Raw genomic sequence first — 19,471 nt, 5'->3', positions numbered from 1 at the left:
TCATCATGGCCATGTGTGTTGTTGACCAGACAGGTGACAGACACATTTTCATAGGTGCCCTCTGCAGCCAAGATATCCAATCACTGTGTGGTTCTGGTTCTGGGGGGAGGTGATTGGGTCAGCGGCAGGGAACAGGGGTTCTCCATCCACCATCCACAGCACTGTGGCCTTTGGTCGAGCCCGGGCCTGACACCTGCAGAAGACTTGGCCAGCATTGTAGGAGCAGCTGGAGTTAGCCAATATAGATGGCTTGTCTGGAGAATGAAAATATGTTTACTGGTAGTTCCATTAGCTATCAATAACAGTTCACATTTAGGCCTACTTCACATTCAACAAAATCTCACAGTCCATATTTTGGCAGTAGTAGTCAATGCGCTCTCCTCCATGGTCTGCACTTTGCATTGTTCTAAGTGGTGGAATATCTCTGGACAAACACGTTCTCTTTTTAATCCATTTTTCCATTGGAATAGATTTGATTTCAAGTCACTAAATCCACATATCCATTCAGTAAACCTCAGATGAAACCTAAAACTCACATTCTGCAGTGACCACAAAACTAGAGGAGGGCTTGGACCTCCCCAGAGAGTTGATAGCTGTGCAGTGGAACACATTCTCGTCTGGGTCCAAGTCTGTGACCGCAACGGTCTCTGTGCTGTGGTTCAGTGGCATGACCAGGCCATCTCTCAGCAAGTACCACAGGTAGGAGCTGGCAGGGGGGTTGGCATCACTCACACAGGACAGGGACAGGTTAGTGCCAACCTGGACCACAGTGCTGCCCCCTGAGACACTCACAGACCTGGGGCATCTGAGAGAGAAGAGGGGCAAAGGAGAGATGCTGGAAATATCACAGTGAGCCTTTAAATGGAGTTCATCATTCCTTATTGTCGGGGAATTGCTCCTAATTTTCAAATTTGATGTTCCTATGTCCCAAGTTGTATCACAGAATGTTCCCAACCTAAAAGGCAAAGTTGATGTAATGCTACAATTTGAATGATAAGATACAGTGAACAGAAACAAATTGAACAGTAAGAGGAGAGTAGAGTGACTCTAGCTGAGACTTACAGCTCACGTCGAGCACCACCTCCCCTGTAGCTGTCTGGCCTCCTGGATGTGTCACGTTACACGCCACCGCTTTCTCATGATCCTCTGCTCGGGCCACAAACGAGATAGTGGAGAGGACTCGCCATCGTCCCTGTATCTCCTCGGTGTGGTACCCCTGGACCACCCCCCTCTGGTCCCTGAAAGAGAGGGAGGGAGGGGAGGAGGGGCAGGTGTGGAGGACAGCACAGGAAACAGTGATGTTGCCCCCCTCCCTCTGCTCCTCACTGACCGACAGCTGTGGCCTTGGTGCTGTATCTGGAAATAGCAAGAGACGCTAAGTCTAAGACACTAACAATGGGTTCACTCATTGTGCTATCGGTCATTCCTCGCAATAGTCTGCTAACATCTACATCATGTGACCAAAATAACTACATTATGACACATTTTCTTTTGGATTCGTGTTTTTTCATGTTTGGTTCATTTAACATCCTCAATCCATTTTCAAGAGCCCTTTGTCAGGTTTTGCATAATTCATTACCTGTAACCTCCAGTGTCACCCTCCACTGAAAGAAGGCGAAGACATACTTGCTGACCTCATCAACCCAGGGGCTAAATGTCATGTTCGTTATGTTCTAACATCGTTCCATGGATCAGCAGGCTGCAGTCTCCATCAGAGGCCCTGCCCACCAGTTCTGTTCTACCACTGTAGTGCTCTATGATATCCACTGGTTTGGTGCGGCTGAAGACGACTGGATATTTAGCAGGCATCTTGGAATACTGGTACCAGGTGACATTACTGGGGCTGTAAGAGCTGGGGTGTGTGAAGGAACAGGGGATGAGGATACAAGACCCAGTCAGGCCGGATATCTGATTAGGAATGGTGACGGTCCACTCCTCAGCCACTACCAACACGCACCACACCACTGGACAGAAAGCGAGAAGGTGAAAATAAATAAGAGTGCAAGACATTTAATGAGTATTGTTTGATAGCTGAATGCTGTCGTATATGGTAGAATAATAAAACAACTTCCAGAAAACATTTAATTTGTGGGCTCAAATGTATCAGCAATTGAATCTTTATATTGTCAATATTAACATTCAATGTACATTTCTCTTGGAAACAGAAGACCATACAATGTCTTATCTACCAGATTGTACACCCATTCAAGGCTAAGGACATCATCATTTTTGTAAACATTTAGCTCTCAACTCGAGGCATGATAAATGCTCATTATGAGCAGGCACAGACAGTCATCAATGAGGTATAAAGTAGACTTACCTTGTAGAGTATAGCAGAGGGACACATGTTTTCTGAGAGTCATCATGACTGATGCACCTGCATAAATGGATGACATCATTAGAAATAGACTGTGGAATTCCTATTGAATCTGGAGGACAAAATGTCACTCAAGTGCAGATAAACTGTGATCAAAATGTAACTTGAGACTACGCATTCAGTTACTGTCGATTTCTACAATATGAAGAATCTGTGGCAGAACAAGAAAACAACATACAGCATGCCTTTGTCTGGATGCAATCATTCATTAGTAAACACTCCAAAACACTAGTGTAGCCCCGTGTAGCTCAGTTGGTAGAGCATGGCGCTTGCAACGCCATGGTTGTGGGTTCAATTCCCACGGGGGGCCAGTATGATAAATATTTTTATTATGCACTCACTAACTGTAAGTCGCTCTGGATAAGAGCGTCTGCTAAAATGACTAAAATGTAAATGCGGTACAACTGCTCACTAAATGTTTCTAACAAAATATATTAGGCTGCATTTGGTGACATACCTCAGTAGCCCTGTCGGTCTTCCACTGATGACTGATCCGTTGCTCTTGGAAATGACACTAAAGTGACCTTGATGCCTAACCTTATGCTTCTCATGCCCAAAAGTGGTCACAATGTTGCCACCTTCCACACCTCAACCATGTGAAACCACATAGACATACAACACTTCTATAACAGCAGAACTCCCTGAAGTACTATACTCCAAATATGTTGCCATGTTCGTTTATTAATTTAGGAAGCTATTTTCAAAGAGCAGAGGATAGAATTGTATTTAAAAATGATTGTCAGATGGCCATGTTTGTGTGTACCAGAGGCACAACCATAGGTAACCCTTAAAGACACTAAAATAGGCCCATATTTAAAAGCAGAACAGAGTGGTTATATGAACTGTAATAATCCCCAATTTATGAAACTTAAAATATCAATTGTCATGGGTTGTTTAAAAAGTGTTAAAGAAAACAGATGTGTAACTGACTGACCGGCATTGCAATTACATTAGACTGAATGTACAAAACAATAACACCTCTAATATTGAGTTGCACCCCATTTTGCCCTCAGAACAGCCTCAATTCGTCGGGGCATGGACTCTACAAGGTGTCGAATGCGTTCCACAGGGATGCTGGCCCATGTTGACCCCAATGCTTCCCACAGTTGTGTCAAGTTGGCTGGATGTCCTTTAGGTGGTGGACCATTCTTGAAACACATGGGAAACTGTTGAGCATGTAAAACCCAGCAGCGTTGCAGTTCTTTACACAAACCGGTGCGCCTACCATACTCCGTTCAAAGGCACTTGAATCTTTTGTCTTGCTCAGTCACCTTCTGAATGGCACACATACACAATCCTTGTCTCAAGGCTTGAAAATCCTTCTTTAACCTGTCTCCTCACCTTCATCTACACTGATTGAAGTGGATTTAACAAGTGACATCAATAAGGGATCATAGCTTTCACCTGGTCAGTCTGTCATGGAAAAGGCATGTGTTCCTAATGTTTTGTACACTCAGTGTATGTATATATATATATATATATATATATATATATATATATATATATACATACATACACACACATATATATATATATACATACATACATGGTTGCAGTCATTTTTATAAGATTTATTGAAAAGTACAAAGTTTGCTGCTCAACAAGATTGGAGTTTAGATGTACATGTATATTCAATTTGGTTGACGCAGAAACACAATCTTGATTAAAAAACACCTCATTCAGTTTTGCAGTTACAGAGAGCATCATATCCCCATATACACAAGAGCTTTTCAAGTTAGTGATAAAACAATATTAAGAATATCAAATATAAAAACATTTAGGACATAAAATAATTGCATATCACAGTGAAAATGACAGTTTCATTCAGTTTACACAATTGTGGCAGTTCTCACAGGGGGAGGAGCGACAAACGTGGGGAGAGGGATTGACCGCTCAGACGGAGCCTGGAAAAGATATCAGATACAAAGTATGGCTGGTAAATCATTTCTGAAATGACATCTTGTATGTCACTCTCCTACATTTCTATATAACAGTTCTAACCCAATAGCAATTCCACACGGCCCATATTCACAAAGCGTCTCAGAGTAGGAGTGTTTTTCATTATGGTTTAAAAAGGCAAAACTTATCCTAGATCACCAGTCCTACTCTTCTATGCTTTGTGATTATGGTCCCTGATGTGTAACTTCAGATGTTTTGTAAGTGTGTCATGACAAGGCGGGGTGAATTACCACTTGTAATGTTATTCTGTTGTAATCAGGCAGTGGTTTGAGTCCTCCAGTCAGCAGATGGTTGGGAGTGTTTATGTCTGGTTGGGTTGACACCGCCTGCATGGGGTGAGAGAGCGCGAGCGAGTGCGCGCGCAAGAGAATATGAGCTCTACAGTACAGGTAGGAACATGACATTTGTGCAATAACACATTTCCCAATTACTGGCATTACCTTCACTGCTTTGGGCACGGGATATCTGTTCTGTTGACCTATAAAACAGAAACACATTTTATAGTGAAAACCAATTGATTCCGGATGTGATAACAAAACGGGAAGGAAGATCAGGGGATTGAGGGTGGTGCTCCTACGTTTCTTCCTGCAGCAGTAGACACAGAGGTATATGAGGCCGATGAGGAGCAGGAGGAAGAGGAGGCTACAGGGGATCCCGACAGCGAGGCCTATAATCTGTGGTCCGCTCAGACCACCTGTCACACCAGCGCACACACACAGTACAATCTGTTAGAGCAGCATTCACAGAGCCGACTCTCCACTGATGTGTCAAAGGTGACATGGGAGCGTAACGTTGACTATAAGTTTAACTTTACCAGCATCATGTGGAGGTTTACATTTATCACTTCATTATGTTAACATCCAGCTCATTCCTCAGTCTCTTTCAAAAATACAACCGACTATCTTATAAAGAAATTAATTAATTTCTTCACATGGAACAATGCCAAGCCAACTAGTAAGTGGGAAACAGATTAGCACCTCCCAAACGATCTGACCTGAATAGGAAAATGATCCAAGTCAGTTCAAATACCGGGTCCAATTCTCTGCACCCCTGATGGTTCCCCCTGAGTTCTGCCAGCAATGGGGATGACCCGGAAGTAGTATGTGGATTTGGGATCCAGAACAGAGATATCAGTGCTCCGGGAGGATCCGGGCCTCTGCTGAATGCTCCGGAATCCCTCTGTGGCTCTTTTCCGTCGGCCGCCATTTTTATTGCCACTTAGGAGGTCTGGTCCGCTCATCTGTATGTCAAAGCCTTCAACGCAACGGAGGGACAGAAACCAGTGTTGAGCAGTACTTAAAGGGATGTTCCATATAATTTGACATTAACTACAGCCAAGATACATGTAAAACCAGGTAAAATGTCAAATTGTATCCCAAAGCTGACACTACTGAGTAGTATTATACAAGATTCTCAGCCAACTGCTTGAGGACAGCTTTATAGACCCAAAACGACATAAAAGGAAAATAGCAGGCTCATTTAAAAAAATAGGTTTAGACCTCTTAGGCTACAATTTCAGTTTCTCACACCAAAGCATTGTGCGCTCTAGAGCAAAGCCGGATAGTCCAGATGGTCTCAGTCATTAAGCAATATTTACAGTACACCCCTATCTCCTGTGTTTGGAGTTGCATCTTTTCCCAGCACCAATATTGCTGAGGTCTACAAGTTCAGCAGTTAGATCAAAAGCCATTCCACAAAGGGTTGAGGGAGGCTCCCATGTTGTAAAATTACAATGCCTAAATTGTGGGAAAATCATATTCTTATGTTCTCTCAATATCGTTTTTACAGGAACATTTGTCAGCATAGGTACGTCATCAGCTTTACCTGTAATCACAGAGGTGGGAGGGACCTCCCAGGTCATTGTGACGATGGTTCCATCTTGATTAGGGAAAAGACTGGAATCTGAGATGGTGGGGCCTGGAGAGAGGGGTGAGAGGGAGACTATGGCGCTTTGTGTAAAACAAAAAAAAGCAAGTTCTTCTTTACACAGTCTAAGACCCCATTGTGCTGCTTTATTCTAGTAATCTAGTGCTCTAGAACTCTCAGGTAACATTTGATTCTCCAGTCATTTAAATACAGTACAACTCCTTCCCAGTGCTCAGCACAGAGACCACATTATGCATGTTTAACCACATGCTGTAACTACTGTATTAGCGGTGTTACTTGAGGGATATAAAACACTACTATAACAGTGGATCACAATTTCTTTGTTTTTGCGTAGTGTCCTACATAAAGCCTTCCAAATTTCATGGTGACCCACCAAGTAAACAAAACCATGTATTTCGCGCCAAATCTATCCATGACCCAAGAAAAACAGGCTGTTAACCACCGCCTGAGAAACTGCCTATGACATACCCAGTAACTGAGTCTTTTTTTCCATTGTTGCCCAGTGGGTTGCTACAGTTACAGGTGTAAGTGTAGAGGTGAGCGGTGCTGGTGTTAAAATTGTGGATGCTGAGCTGCGCAGTGTCCATGCTGATCTGGTACTGCAACCCATTGGCTAAGAGCTCGCTACCTTTGGACCATGTGACCATAGCCTTGGGCGTGGCATGGCTGTTGCAGTGGATGGTGACCACTATTTTACCATCTTGGTCCACTGTGGTCAAGACCATCGGTAGGAACTCTGCAGGACCAGCTGAGGAGGAATGAGACCACTAGTTACACTGTGTGATTCTCAAACATTCTGTTTGTTGTGCAAACCTGCAAAACGCCTGGACCTTACATAGTCTAGTATGGAATAGGGAATAAGTAACTCACTGGCAGTAATATTGCACTGTGTCTGATGGAGGGGGTGATAGGCCATACAGAGGACCATTTTCCCATTGATGTCCTGAGAGGCAGGCGTAGTCAGGCTGAAGTCTCCGGCACCGCTGGTGGCGTTGTTCAAGGCAGGGAAGGCCAGTAGGGCTTCTGGGGTGCCTCCTGGCCACTGGCAGTGGAACTGCAGGTCGACATTTCCGTTCACTGCATTGACTGAGCACAGTGGGCTGGCTGTCGGGCTCTCTGTGATGGTAGGAAGACAAGGGGGAGGGGGCATAATTAGAACACTTGCACCCTAAACTAATGCAGATAATCCAGATGTTTCAAGACCCCTTACGCTAAGACCAATGATATCAAACAACACAAGGCAAAGCATGTGTACCGTGTCACACTCCAGCAACAATACATTTGCCCCTCAACAGACGCTAATACTCTACCATAAATGTTGACCGTCAAGTTCCTCTTGAGCTGCGTTCTGGTGTTCTCATTGACCAGCACACAGGTGTATATACCCCCCTGGCTAGTTTGGACATTGGTCAGATTGAGACTTCCTCCTTGGGAAACAGGCAGGGTCTGACCCCCAAACATCCAGGAGGTGGAGGGCTGGGGAACCCCCTCGGCCTGACAGAGAGAGAGAGGGAATCTCCGGAAACAAAGAAGGCCTGGGACGGACTGGCTCCAAGCATGGGCTCGTCTGGTCCATCTACGGGGAGACAGGTAGTGGAAGAGAAAGGGGGAAGTCAGATGACCATTTAAGGGCATATCGGTTTCATCAAATGGCTGGTTAAAGTAGATGTCATTTCTGGTCGCATTTTTAGTTCAGTGTAAGGTAGAAGAGTAAGAAAGTGATTCCATATAGAGGAGTTGAAGGAAATAAAGACGTGGTAAAGTGGATTTGTGAGACAGGGAAACATGTTGCTTTCAGTAAAGGATTGTTAAAGTATTCAACTACAAAACTAGAGACATGCGAGTAATTACGGTGCACAAGACGGAAAATTGTGCTGTTAACTAATAAAGTAGAGTAAAAAAGTAGAATGAAAGTAATGTTCAGACTAATGCTTTGGACAAATAAGGCGAGATTCAACCACTTCCTTCTTACAGAGAACAGTGATTTTCCTATGAGACGTGACAGTGCTGAAAGGGTTGGTCAGGACCAAGGTGTAAAGTCCTGTGTCGGTCCGGTTGGGCTGATGGATGACCAGGCTCTTCTGGCCCACCGTGTAGTGGAAGTTGGTCTGTATCTCCACACTGTTAAAGTACCACCTCCACTGGTCGGCCTCTCCCTGCAGTGTGCTGTACTGAAGAGTGAACTTGTTGGCTCCCTCTATGGCCTCGGCAGGCTCTGTGTTCACAGACACGTTCTGGATGTAGTCTGAAAGCAGAAAGGAGAGCAACAGTTGGGGTAAAGGACACAGATGGATGGACAAACCGTATTGCTTCTCCATGGTGAGGAGGACAATGTAGCTGCAGAATTCCTTAAACGGGTAAAAGAAATGTACATGTGATCCTAACATGATTAACCTCTACATTAGGTCTAATCTTCAACTAATATGTGTATTATTCAACTAAAAGGTGTGCTCAAAGGAGAATCTCTATTGAAACTGCTTTTTAGTAAAGGAATAGGCTTAATCTGGGTCTGGGAAACCGGCGCCAAATGCCCAATACTCACCATAGACCTTTAGCACAAATGTGGCTGAGACTGTCTTCAATCCAGACTTGACTATGTCCACTGTGTAGGTGTTACTGTAGACAAACAACACATTTTGGAAGGTGAGGGACCCATCGGCCTCAATCTTCAGCACATCACGGTGAATGGCGGATATGTCTGGTGCAACACTGGAGCCAAGGGTCCAGGTAACCACAGGTAAACTCCCCATCTTCCATTTGACCACAGGGTCAGGTGCACCACTGATGGCCACTACCAGAGTCACGTTGCTGCCAACAGTGGCGTTGACCAGCGAGTTTCCCGGGGAGAGATGGTCAAGTCACAGTTTACACCTGTAGTCGATCATAATGAAGCAAAAAGGAATTGAAATTGTTAACATTAATACAAAGTTGATTAATGGTCACGTATTGTAACTAAATCCCCCCCCCCCCAAAAAAAATAATATACCATCTCAATCATCTCATGATACATTCTATATGGTCATAATTCATTGGGTAGTTAATTCGGCGAATCAATAATTTGTTTATTGTATAAATTTATAGGTTCACAATATTACGGTGCAGGCGTATTGGAAAGCAGGCTAGTTTTGTTTATTTGCACCTTTCATACAAATTAAACAGCATGATGAATTGAAACTTACCTCTAATCACAAATATCAATAGAGTTACCATCAAAATTTGCCATTTGTGGACACCAAACTGGTGCGAGAACATTTTGGTTTTACTTAAAAGAAAATTCCACGAAATCCGAAACCATAAATTGCTCACAGCTTTCACATAAAAATATTCCACATTTCAGCTTTTTAAGATACCACTAAAACATCTGGGGTAAGTGTCGATAAACAACTAATACAATCGCTCCTGCGTTGTGTGTCCTCTATTGCACTCAACCTTGCTTCACTCTCGAGCTGTCCGGGCTATTAGTCATTGAGATTCGAGAGCAATTCACCTGTGTCGATGTCAAAGCCTTGATTGTGGACACGTGAGTACCACCACGCCTCATGTTAAAACCAGCCTTTTTAAAAATACATTTTCCGTCTGCAACAATTAGTAGCATTATTAGGCCTACTAAAAAAATATTGGTAAACGTGGGCTATACTTTTACAGCAAAACTTTCAATAAACAATGCAAAAGTGACTGTGCTTGTTGAGCTTTGAGTGGGACGGTTCTTTACTATATCAATATCTACAGGTAAACTAGTCTAGAATGGCATATTCAACCAAACAGTAATGCGAGAAAGCAGAGAATAAAAAGGTGTAGGCTAGTGTATGGTGATTTACCATACATACATTTATGTGTTTCAGGACCACTGTAACAAATTGCCCTGACTAATGAAAGGTAACAGGTTGGACTGCATTCTTTGCAGCACCTATGGCTCTTGTCTTCTGGGAGACACCAAATGATTATGGATATACTGACAACATACAGTACATGTCTCTCCGCCCTAACAACGGGAGGCGTTGTCCACAAAGCCGCACGGTTGGGCTGCCTAGCTCCCGCCTATCCTGTCTTTGGATTGGTGGATACATCTCATTATTGTAATAATTTCTGAATATTCGAGGAGGGTTGTTGACGTCAACAGCCTGTATTCAATGGCGACGCTATGCTACTAGCCTCATGCCATGAATAGCCAGCCATTGAGACAACTCCGATATAAAGTGTTACGTAACTTCTATTTGATCAAATAAACCTCACGTAGCAAATAAGCCATAAATTTTTTGTTTACCAAATTCGACACTCATTAACATCAATACAAAAACGCCTTGCTTGGTGGGCGAAACAACGCCACCTGCTGAAGGGAGAAAGATTTCCCGCCGAGTTGGGCCTCTCTCTTCCTCTCTGGAGACACAACCTTGGTGTCTGGTTCCAAGAAGCGAGGGGTGGGCCAACCACACACACAACTACCCCAGTTATTGGTTACCACTGAAATAGTATAGTCATTGAGGGAGTTCTATTAACCTGAGCTGCAGTGCACCCCTCGATGGCCCGTGACGTGAAGGGGCAAAAGCAGTGAGGGAGGAGCGCCCTTCTCAAATCGAACACTGATCTGCGCCGCTTGGTCAGGTTGTCAACAAGGCAGCACGGTGCATCATCTAGAAACATACATCTCTTTTCCATAAAATATATGTTATGTTTGAATTTTCAAACTAGTTTTCATTGGGAAGGCAGATAAAGCATTTTTATCAAAAGCAATCACTTTTGCATGTGAAAACAGAATCCTACTCATTACTCCATGTGCCACTAGCCTAGGCCACACCACTTTTGTTTTGAGCAGACTTCGTCGTGGCTTTGAATGGGCCACCTGGCTTGTGCCCAGGAGGCAGCCCCTTCCCAAAACAAATGCAATCACTTTTCACATGGTGAAACTCCTCCCACTGGCTAACCTGGGCCATATAAGCAAATCCTCTCATTATAAAATGGCTTTAGCTACAACAGTTAGGGAAAACATGGTTGACACCAAATCTGAAAAGGGGGCAATTTGTCTTTGGGTCTTGCATTGCCAAGTTAACTCACATAAAATGTATTTACGCAGACAAGTTTATATTCTTTCAGATTGCTTGGTCTTTTGGATTGTGTGACATTCGGCTTCTAATCCACTTCTAATAATGATCTCAGTTACATTAGTTTTGGGTTTGACACTGTCCCCATAATCCACTTTCCTCAGTCTAGCTTCTCCTTAATTTAAGATGGAGTACCATCTTCCTCTGGGATTTAGGAGGTTTGGAATGTGCACTGTAATGACTGGATGGTTGTTGCCAAGTACTAGCTATTCAAGAGACTATCTTAAAACCAAAACACTGATGTGGAAAGACAGAATACAGCAACATAGAATGACAGTGGAAAACAGCAGATGCAGATATGAAAAAGGTATATTTATTGTTATGGTAGGATCCTGTACAATCTAAACAGAAGAGGCGCTTATGGTAAAAAGTAAACTTTGCGTGTGTTTTTGACATTTTCCCACATCTACTGAGAGACACTGTCCAACCGGAGCTGCCACCCAACCCAGAAATAATTATATTTATATAAACTTTATACAAACCAAGTCAGTAGACATATCACAAACCCTGAATGCACATTCAACTCTGCAACTTTGGTTCTTATTTACACATAGCATCCAACTTTAACTGCATAGCCCAGATGTGTCAATGTAGGTTTTCGTGATAGGGTTTTCATAGGCCCATGTTACAGATGAAAATGTTATTGTGACACTGTTGAATGTACAGTGCAACACATACAGAAACATGGGTGAATGAAAGTTACTGACTTACATTACTGGCTTGGAAGTAGTGCATTTTTTTTTGTCTAGGTTCTCCATACCTAGTTACCTATACTCACAGAGAAGATACATGAATTACAATACAGATGTACCATGTGAATTTAAATGCACAATAAAAACAGACCCTCTTCACCCTCTGGGCTGTGTGGGTTCCTATCGGACAGTGTTTCTCAGTATCCCTTCATTCCAGGTCAGTAGGCTACTATCATGGAAGTCAGAGTTAAACACAGAGGGCCGGGTGGCGATGGGTTCTGCCTTAAGCAACCAGTCCTCCATGTTTGCTAAATTACTTTGTTCCATCGCTCAGACAGAGACCTGCAAAAGAAGGGGGGAAATTACATATTACAGCCAAATAGAGACAGAAACACTGAGCTTGGTCAAGTACAGCACACTTTGGCAAAGGTCTGTGTTTTCATCTGAGGCAATTTGGTGCAAGAAGCATATGATAGTACAATCTTCCCTATTCCCCAAAAATGAACATTTCTCTCACCATTCACAAGGGTAAGTTGTTACATGAACATGACGTTGATCAGTGCTCTGTCATGCTGAGAATCCCTCAGACATTTTCTAATAGTTTACCAATATTATCTCAAACAGTCATACTGTTTTCAGATATTGAGACTCACCCCTCTGTGTGTCCCCTGCACTCCCCATTTGGCTCCCACAGGGCTTCTAGATTGTTCCGTTTGCCTTGAGTTTGGCGACCAGATCATCCACCGTCTCCACCTTCACTCCGGCCAGTCTCGTTGGGGGCTCGTCCACCCTCAACACCTCCACCCGCGACACCATGTCCACCCCCAGGTCCGCTGGCTTCATGTTGGCTATCTTCTTCTTCTTGGCTTTCTGGGAGGTGGAGGGAGAATGAGATGAGAAATTAAAGTGATATTTGTGTGTGTGTACACTTTGTGAGGAAATGTACATTGTGTGTGTATTACCATGATGTTGGGCAGGGTGGCGTATCTGGGGGTGTTGAGTCGAAGGTCTGCTGTGAGGACAGCTGGCATGCTGATCTTGATGGTCTCTAGACCACCGTCGATTTCCCTCACCACCTTCACCTTATCCCCATCGATGGTCACCTCAGAGGCAAATGTGCCCTGCAAGAATGGGAGGTCCTACATTTAGTACATGTCATAATCCACAGAGATGAAATATTCTTTGAAATTATAACTTATAACAAATGCTTTGAGTAGAACACTATGTTCATTATCATGTCGTAGGGCAAAAACAAAGCCTTCTTTCCTATGTTACCTGACAATTGGAAACCCATTGTAGGCCACGAGGCAATCCAAGTGTGACATCTGGTGGTTTAACTATGTAAATACACCCTAATTTTGCCCTTTAACTGGCCTATGGTCTACTTTTCAGTGCAGACCGTGTTGACTGTAGATCTGGCCAGGTCAAACTAGCCTCGTCTTACCCTGATAACTATCTCTGTCCAGTGACATAATCTAAGGCCTGCTAGTTCAGCTGGTCCCTTCACCTGACATTGAGACGATATGCTAATGCTTATAAAGACCATGAGAAAAGGTCCTGGTCCGGACAGCAGTGGCATCCAAGTCAGCAGTTAACAGTAAACAAGACCTCTATGCTCTGAGATCAGTTTAGTGATTACTGCTGAGAGAAAGGATTACAACAAGAAGAAACCACAACTGACCTGAGGCCAGTCCAACAAGGCTGCCGTCATCTGACCCGTCTGGTTACAGTCATCGTCAATGGCCTGTCAAAAAATACCAACACAATCAGTGAGCATTACATGAGATCATGAGGTTCGATTTCAAAGTCAACTGGCATTGGTGTGGCAGTGGCACAATCTATTGCATCGGATGACCTGTTTGCCCAGGATGACGAGTGAGGCCTCCTCCTTCTTGGCCAGGGCAGCAAAGATCTTGGAGACCTGCAGGGGTCCCATGGCCTCGTAGTCTTTTCCTGACACCTCCACGTGGATGCCGCGGTCACACCCCATGGCCAGTGCAGTACGGATGGTCTCCTACACACACAATACAAATGCTTGAGCGGTGGGGTTCTCAAAATTATATATGAACACCATCTGAGAACAATGACAGAATAATACAATCATTAGCACAATCAAGTTGGAGGTGACCAACTGCAGAATGTTTCTTACAATAGAATGAAAACATAATGACAGCTATCCAAATGTTAGCTATTGAAGGCCTGTTAAGGAGGATGTAGCCTAATGCCACAGAACGTTCGGATAGAAATTAATTGAGTAGAACAGATATGTAGAATGTCATTTACATTTTAGGCATTTAGCAGACGCTCTCATCCAGAGCGACTTACAGTTAATATATTTATATATATATTTATTATTATTATATATTATATATTTTTTTAATATTTTAGTCATTTAGCAGACGCTCTTATCCAGAGCGACTTACATGAGCAATTAGGGTTAAGTGCCTTGCTCAAGGGCACATCGACAGATTTTTCACCTAGTTGGCTCGGGGATTAGAACCAGCGACCTTTCGGTTACTGGCACAACGCTCTTAACCACTAAGCTACCTGCCGCCATTTCACTTAATGAGTGCATACATTTTTTTTTTAATCATACTGGCCCCCCGTGGGAAACGAACCCACAACCCTGGCGTTGCAAACGCCATGCTCTACCAACTGAGCTACATCCCTGCCGGCCATTCAATCCCCTACACTGGACGACGCTGGGCCAATTGTGCGCCGCCCCATGGGTCTCCCGGTCGCGGCCGGCTACGACAGAGCCTGGATTCGAACCAGGATCTCTAGTGGCACAGCTAGCACTGCGATGCAGTGCCTTAGACCACTGCGCCACTCGGGAGGTAGAATAAGGAAAATGTTTCGCATCGTTGAATACACCACCGACTTCAAAATGGTGTCGCCAGGCCAGAGCACCCTGTCACTCTTACCGTTACTTGCGTGGGCCCACAGCTGACGGCCACCACCTCTTTGATAAACTTCTTCTCCTTGAGTTTGACGGCCTCCTCCACAGCGATCTCACAGAAGGGGTTCATGGAGTGCTTGACGCCATCTGTCACCACCCCACTGTTGTCGGGCTTCACGCGGATCTAAGGGAGAGGGCAGGGTTGTCTTCATTAGGCACAGAACAGAAGAAAACTAACTGAAAAAGGGTACCTGGACTCCAATAAGAAATGCTTATTAATTTTCTGTTTCAAAGAGTTTTGCTATGGTATGCCCTACTGAATATAACATCTCAAATTTGGACTCATCTGACCAAAGGACAGATTTCCGCCAGTTTAATCTCCATTGCTCGTGTTTCTTGGCCCAAGCAGGTCTCTTCTTTTTATTGGTGTCCTTTAGTAGTGGTTTCTTAGCAGCAATTTGACCATGAAGGCCTGATTCACACAGTCTCCTCTGAACAGTTGATGTTGAGTTGTCTGTTACTTGAACTCTGTGAAGCACTTATTTGGGCTGCAATCTGAGGTGCAGTTAATGCTAATGAACTTATCTCCTGCAGCAGAGGTAACTCTGGGTCTTCCTTTCCTGTGTCGGGCCACATGAGAGACAGTTTCATCATAGCACTTGATGGTTTTTGCAACTGCACTTGAAGAAACTAAAGAAATTCTACAAATTAACTTTTAAAAGGGCACACCTGTTAATTGAAATGCATTCCAGGTGACTACCTCATGAAGCTGGTTGAGAGAATGCCAAGCGTGTGCAAAGCTGTCATCAAGGCAAAGGGTGGCTATTTGAAGAATCTCAAATATAAAATATATTTTGATTTGTTTAACACTTTTTTGGTTCCTACATGATTCCATGTGTTATTTAATAGTTTTGATGCCTTCACTATTATTCTACAATGTAGAAAATAGTAAAAATAAAGAAAAAACCCTTTAACGAGTAGGTGTGTCCAAACTTTTGACTGGTACTGTACATTAGTCACCTCATAATACATGACTGGCCCAGACCTTGTCTCACACACACACTGCCCTCACTGGTCACATGCCTCCCTTCCTCTGTCTGATAAGAGTTGTTTCTGCAGTCCAAGTCTCACTGTCAAAGTCTGATATCTTTAGTGTAGCCTCTATCTTTGTCCTGATGCTGTGACACCTAGTTGATTTTATGTTTTTAAATCGCTGTGATGAAGCCTGAATGAGTTATACTTAGTTTACTTGCAATACATCAGCAGCACTTCCCCACTGCCCAGACACTGACAGCAATGCCTGTTGACCAGGATGACAAAACCATAATGTGCAAACAATTATCTAGATTCTAGTTAACATTTCACCTGTGTATAATAATGACTAGTTGACCACATGAGGCTGTGTTGACAAAGAATTGCAGCCAAACGTGTAACTTATTACACAATGGGGATTAGCTAGCTTTCTTTTTCATTTTGACAGTCGTTTATCGTTTTAGCCAATTCTACAAGTATCTTAGCACGCTACAAACTAGCATTAACTATTACCTAGACAACCCTGTAATGACCTTGGTATTTTCCTTGCAGTTATGGTTGTTAGTTGAACAGACTTGACATTCAAACAATGACTGCTAGCTTGCTAACCTAACCCTTCATCCATCCAGCCACCTTACGTCAGCTAGTAGTTAGCTAGCTAGCAAAGGACGTATCGAATGGAAATTCTGCACGTGAAATGTTGAATTGCTTTTAAATACAAGACAGTGGGGAAGTAGCTACCTTGACAGCATAGTCAATTACACGTTTAACTCCAACAAGAACCCGCGACATTGTTAGCGATTCTTCGGTTCAGCAATGTACAGTAGCTAGCTACCCAGTCACCACAACGAACCTTCACCCAAGAGGCAGGAGTCTAGTATTCTGCTAGCAGCACAAACGATGACGTCACTTCGGTATGGTAATGATAACAAAGTTTAAAATAAAAGCCCGCATTTCAAAACGTTGCGATGTGGATAACTCATTCAAAAGATATTGAATTGTAATCAATGGCCACTTCTATTGTGACAACAACAAAAAGCAATGAGTAATTTATTAAAACAAATCCCAAATATGTTTTAAATTATTTATTTTTATACCAATAATGAAAAAAGATAACATTGACACTGGTATGTTGAGAATATTGGGCTGTAGAGAGAACTTTTCTACTTGTCTCAGCTAAAGTGGGGTGGGAAATACTCAGTAGGGTCTCTACTAACCAAATATGATGGCTTGTTTTGGAGTGGGACTGTGTTGGACATACCCAGCAGCACTTAGTTCTCAGCCAGCAGCAGTCCCCCTCCAAAACGACACATATTTGGTTAGTAGAGACCCTATTTCCCATCCCACTTTAGCTGAGACAGGTAGAAAAGTTCTCTCTACAAGCCAATGAATATCCCATATACCGTGTGTTGCGTTGCAGTGAAAGGTGTGGGTGGAGTAAGGAGTCACTAGTACTCTGTATTAAACCAGTTGCCCAGCACAAGACCCATTTACATGTTTTTGTATTTTATTAAAATTGTATTTCTTTAAATATAGCCTACACAATAGCATTCAACATACTGCACCAGTATTGTGTATATTTCAAAATAAATGCTGGTATAAATAATACAATATTGCAAATAAAATACAGCAAATTATCACCCCAAAAAATTCAGAGGAGGTTGCAATGCTTTGAAAAACAATTGTACTGCAAAAGTGATAGATTATTTTTTTGCGATATTCCTGACGTTTTGCATGTCTGCAGGGGGACTCTTATTTTGAAAAAGAAAATCCGCGATCGTGCTGCCACCATAATATCCTGCTGCTAGGAGAACGGTAAGGCAGGAGAGGTCGGAAAGATTTTAGAATGATTCCGTTGAAAAGAAAGAAGGCGGGTCTAAACGGGACCGCCCATTGTTGGAACCAATTGAATTATGTGAATCTTGAAGACTGTCAGCAAAAGTGACCTGTAACCAATCACAGAGAAAAAGCTGGTACTCCTGCTATTTAGTCGGACATAAAACCCAGGAATTGTGTTCCACTCTTGGGTCAACTAGGGTAAACTTCATGGTGTAATTAAAGGAGCAGCTCATCTTTATAAACTGCTTGTATGAGGTGAAAACAAACCTTTATGTCAAAAAATAAAATACAAATTGCGCCGAATACAACAGGTGTAGAGCTTACCGTGAAATGCTTACTAGCAAACCCTTAACCAACAATGCAGAATTTAAAAAAAAAGTCAGTAAGAAAATATTTGCAAAAAAAATGCTAATAAACTAAAGTAAGAAAAAAAGAAACACAATAAAATAACATTAACGAGGCTATATACAGAGAGTACCGGTACCGTGTCAATGTGCAGGGGTACAAGTTAGTCGAGATAATTGAGGTAATATGCTACGCTACAGGACTGTTTTGCTAGCACAGACTGGAATATGTTCCGGGATTCATCAATAAGTGCATCGACAACGTCATCCCCACAGTGACCGTACGTACATATCACAACCAGAAGCCATGGATTACAGGCAACATCCGCACTGAGCTAAAGGCTAGAGCTGCCGCTTTCAAGGAGTGGGACACTAATCCGGACGCTTATAAGAAATCCCGCTATGCCCTCAGACGAACCATCAAACAGGCAAAACGTCAATACAGGACTAAGATTGAATCCTACTACACTGGCTCTGACACTCGTCGGATGTGGCAGGGCTTGCAAACTATTACAGACTACAAAGGGAAACCCAGCCGCGAGCTGCCCAGTGACGTGAGCCTACCAGACGAGCTAAATGCCTTTTATGCTCGCTTCGAGGCAAGCAACACTGAAGCATGAATGAGAGCACCAGCTGTTCCGGACGCCTGTGTGATCACGCTCTCCGTAGCCAATGTGAGCAAGACCTTTAAACAGGTCAACATTCACAAGGCCCGCGGGGCCAGACAGATTACCAGGACGTGTACTCAGAGCATGCGTGGAACAACTGGCAAGTGTCTTCACTGACATTTTCAACCTCTCCTTGACCGAGTCTGTAATACCTACATGTTTCAAGCAGACCACCATAGTCCCTGTGCCCAAGAAAGCTAAGGTAGCCTGCCTAAATGACTAACGTCCCGTAGCACTCACGTCGTTAGCCATGAAGTGTTTTGAAAGGCTGGTCATGGTTCACATCAACATCATCATCCCGGAAACCCTAGACCCACTCCAATTCGCATACCGCCCCAACAGATCCACAGATGACGCAATCTTAATCACACTCCACACTGCCCTTTCCCACCTGGACAAAAGGAACACCTATGTGAGAATGCTGTTCATCGACTACAGCTCAGCGTTCAACACCATAGTGCCCACAAAGCTCATCACTAAGCTAAGGACCCTGGGACTGAACACCTCCCTCTGCAACTGGATCCTGGACTTCCTGACGGGCCGCCCCCAGGTGGTAAGGGTAGGCAACAACACATCTTCCACGCTGATCCTCAACACTGGGGCCCCTCAGGGGTGCGTGCTTAGTCCCCTCCTGTACTCCCTGTTCACCCATGACTGCGTGGCCAAGCACAACTC

At 43.5% G+C, this 19,471-nt stretch overlaps 2 protein-coding genes across 2 annotated transcripts; both read right to left on the bottom strand.

Moving 5' to 3' along the window:
* Nucleotides 1-3,933: 3,933 nt before the first annotated feature.
* Nucleotides 3,934-9,883, bottom strand: vsig10l (V-set and immunoglobulin domain containing 10 like). The gene is made up of 12 exons (XM_045216221.1): nucleotides 9,403-9,883; nucleotides 8,766-9,094; nucleotides 8,196-8,468; nucleotides 7,534-7,799; nucleotides 7,094-7,339; nucleotides 6,852-6,971; nucleotides 6,161-6,253; nucleotides 5,366-5,590; nucleotides 4,914-5,030; nucleotides 4,777-4,814; nucleotides 4,567-4,662; nucleotides 3,934-4,281 (listed from the first exon to the last, which is right to left on the bottom strand). Exons 4-12 carry the CDS (start codon nucleotides 7,682-7,684, stop codon nucleotides 4,207-4,209), a joined length of 1,161 nt encoding a protein of 386 aa, XP_045072156.1. The 5' UTR covers nucleotides 7,685-7,799; nucleotides 8,196-8,468; nucleotides 8,766-9,094; nucleotides 9,403-9,883; the 3' UTR covers nucleotides 3,934-4,206.
* Nucleotides 9,884-11,613: 1,730 nt separating this feature from the next.
* On the bottom strand, nucleotides 11,614-16,840 carry etfb (electron transfer flavoprotein subunit beta). The gene is made up of 7 exons (XM_041871611.2): nucleotides 16,687-16,840; nucleotides 14,939-15,097; nucleotides 13,870-14,028; nucleotides 13,696-13,758; nucleotides 12,977-13,135; nucleotides 12,668-12,884; nucleotides 11,614-12,356 (listed from the first exon to the last, which is right to left on the bottom strand). Exons 1-6 carry the CDS (start codon nucleotides 16,735-16,737, stop codon nucleotides 12,714-12,716), a joined length of 762 nt encoding a protein of 253 aa, XP_041727545.2. The 5' UTR covers nucleotides 16,738-16,840; the 3' UTR covers nucleotides 11,614-12,356; nucleotides 12,668-12,713.
* Between the last annotated feature and the right edge of the window lie 2,631 nt (nucleotides 16,841-19,471).

This window comes from Coregonus clupeaformis, unplaced genomic scaffold, assembly GCF_020615455.1.
Source record: "Coregonus clupeaformis isolate EN_2021a unplaced genomic scaffold, ASM2061545v1 scaf0640, whole genome shotgun sequence".
In the NCBI taxonomy this organism is placed as follows: Eukaryota; Metazoa; Chordata; class Actinopteri; order Salmoniformes; family Salmonidae; genus Coregonus; species Coregonus clupeaformis.
Note: the sequence above shows the minus strand (reverse complement) of the source record. Positions and strands in the feature narration are given on the sequence as shown.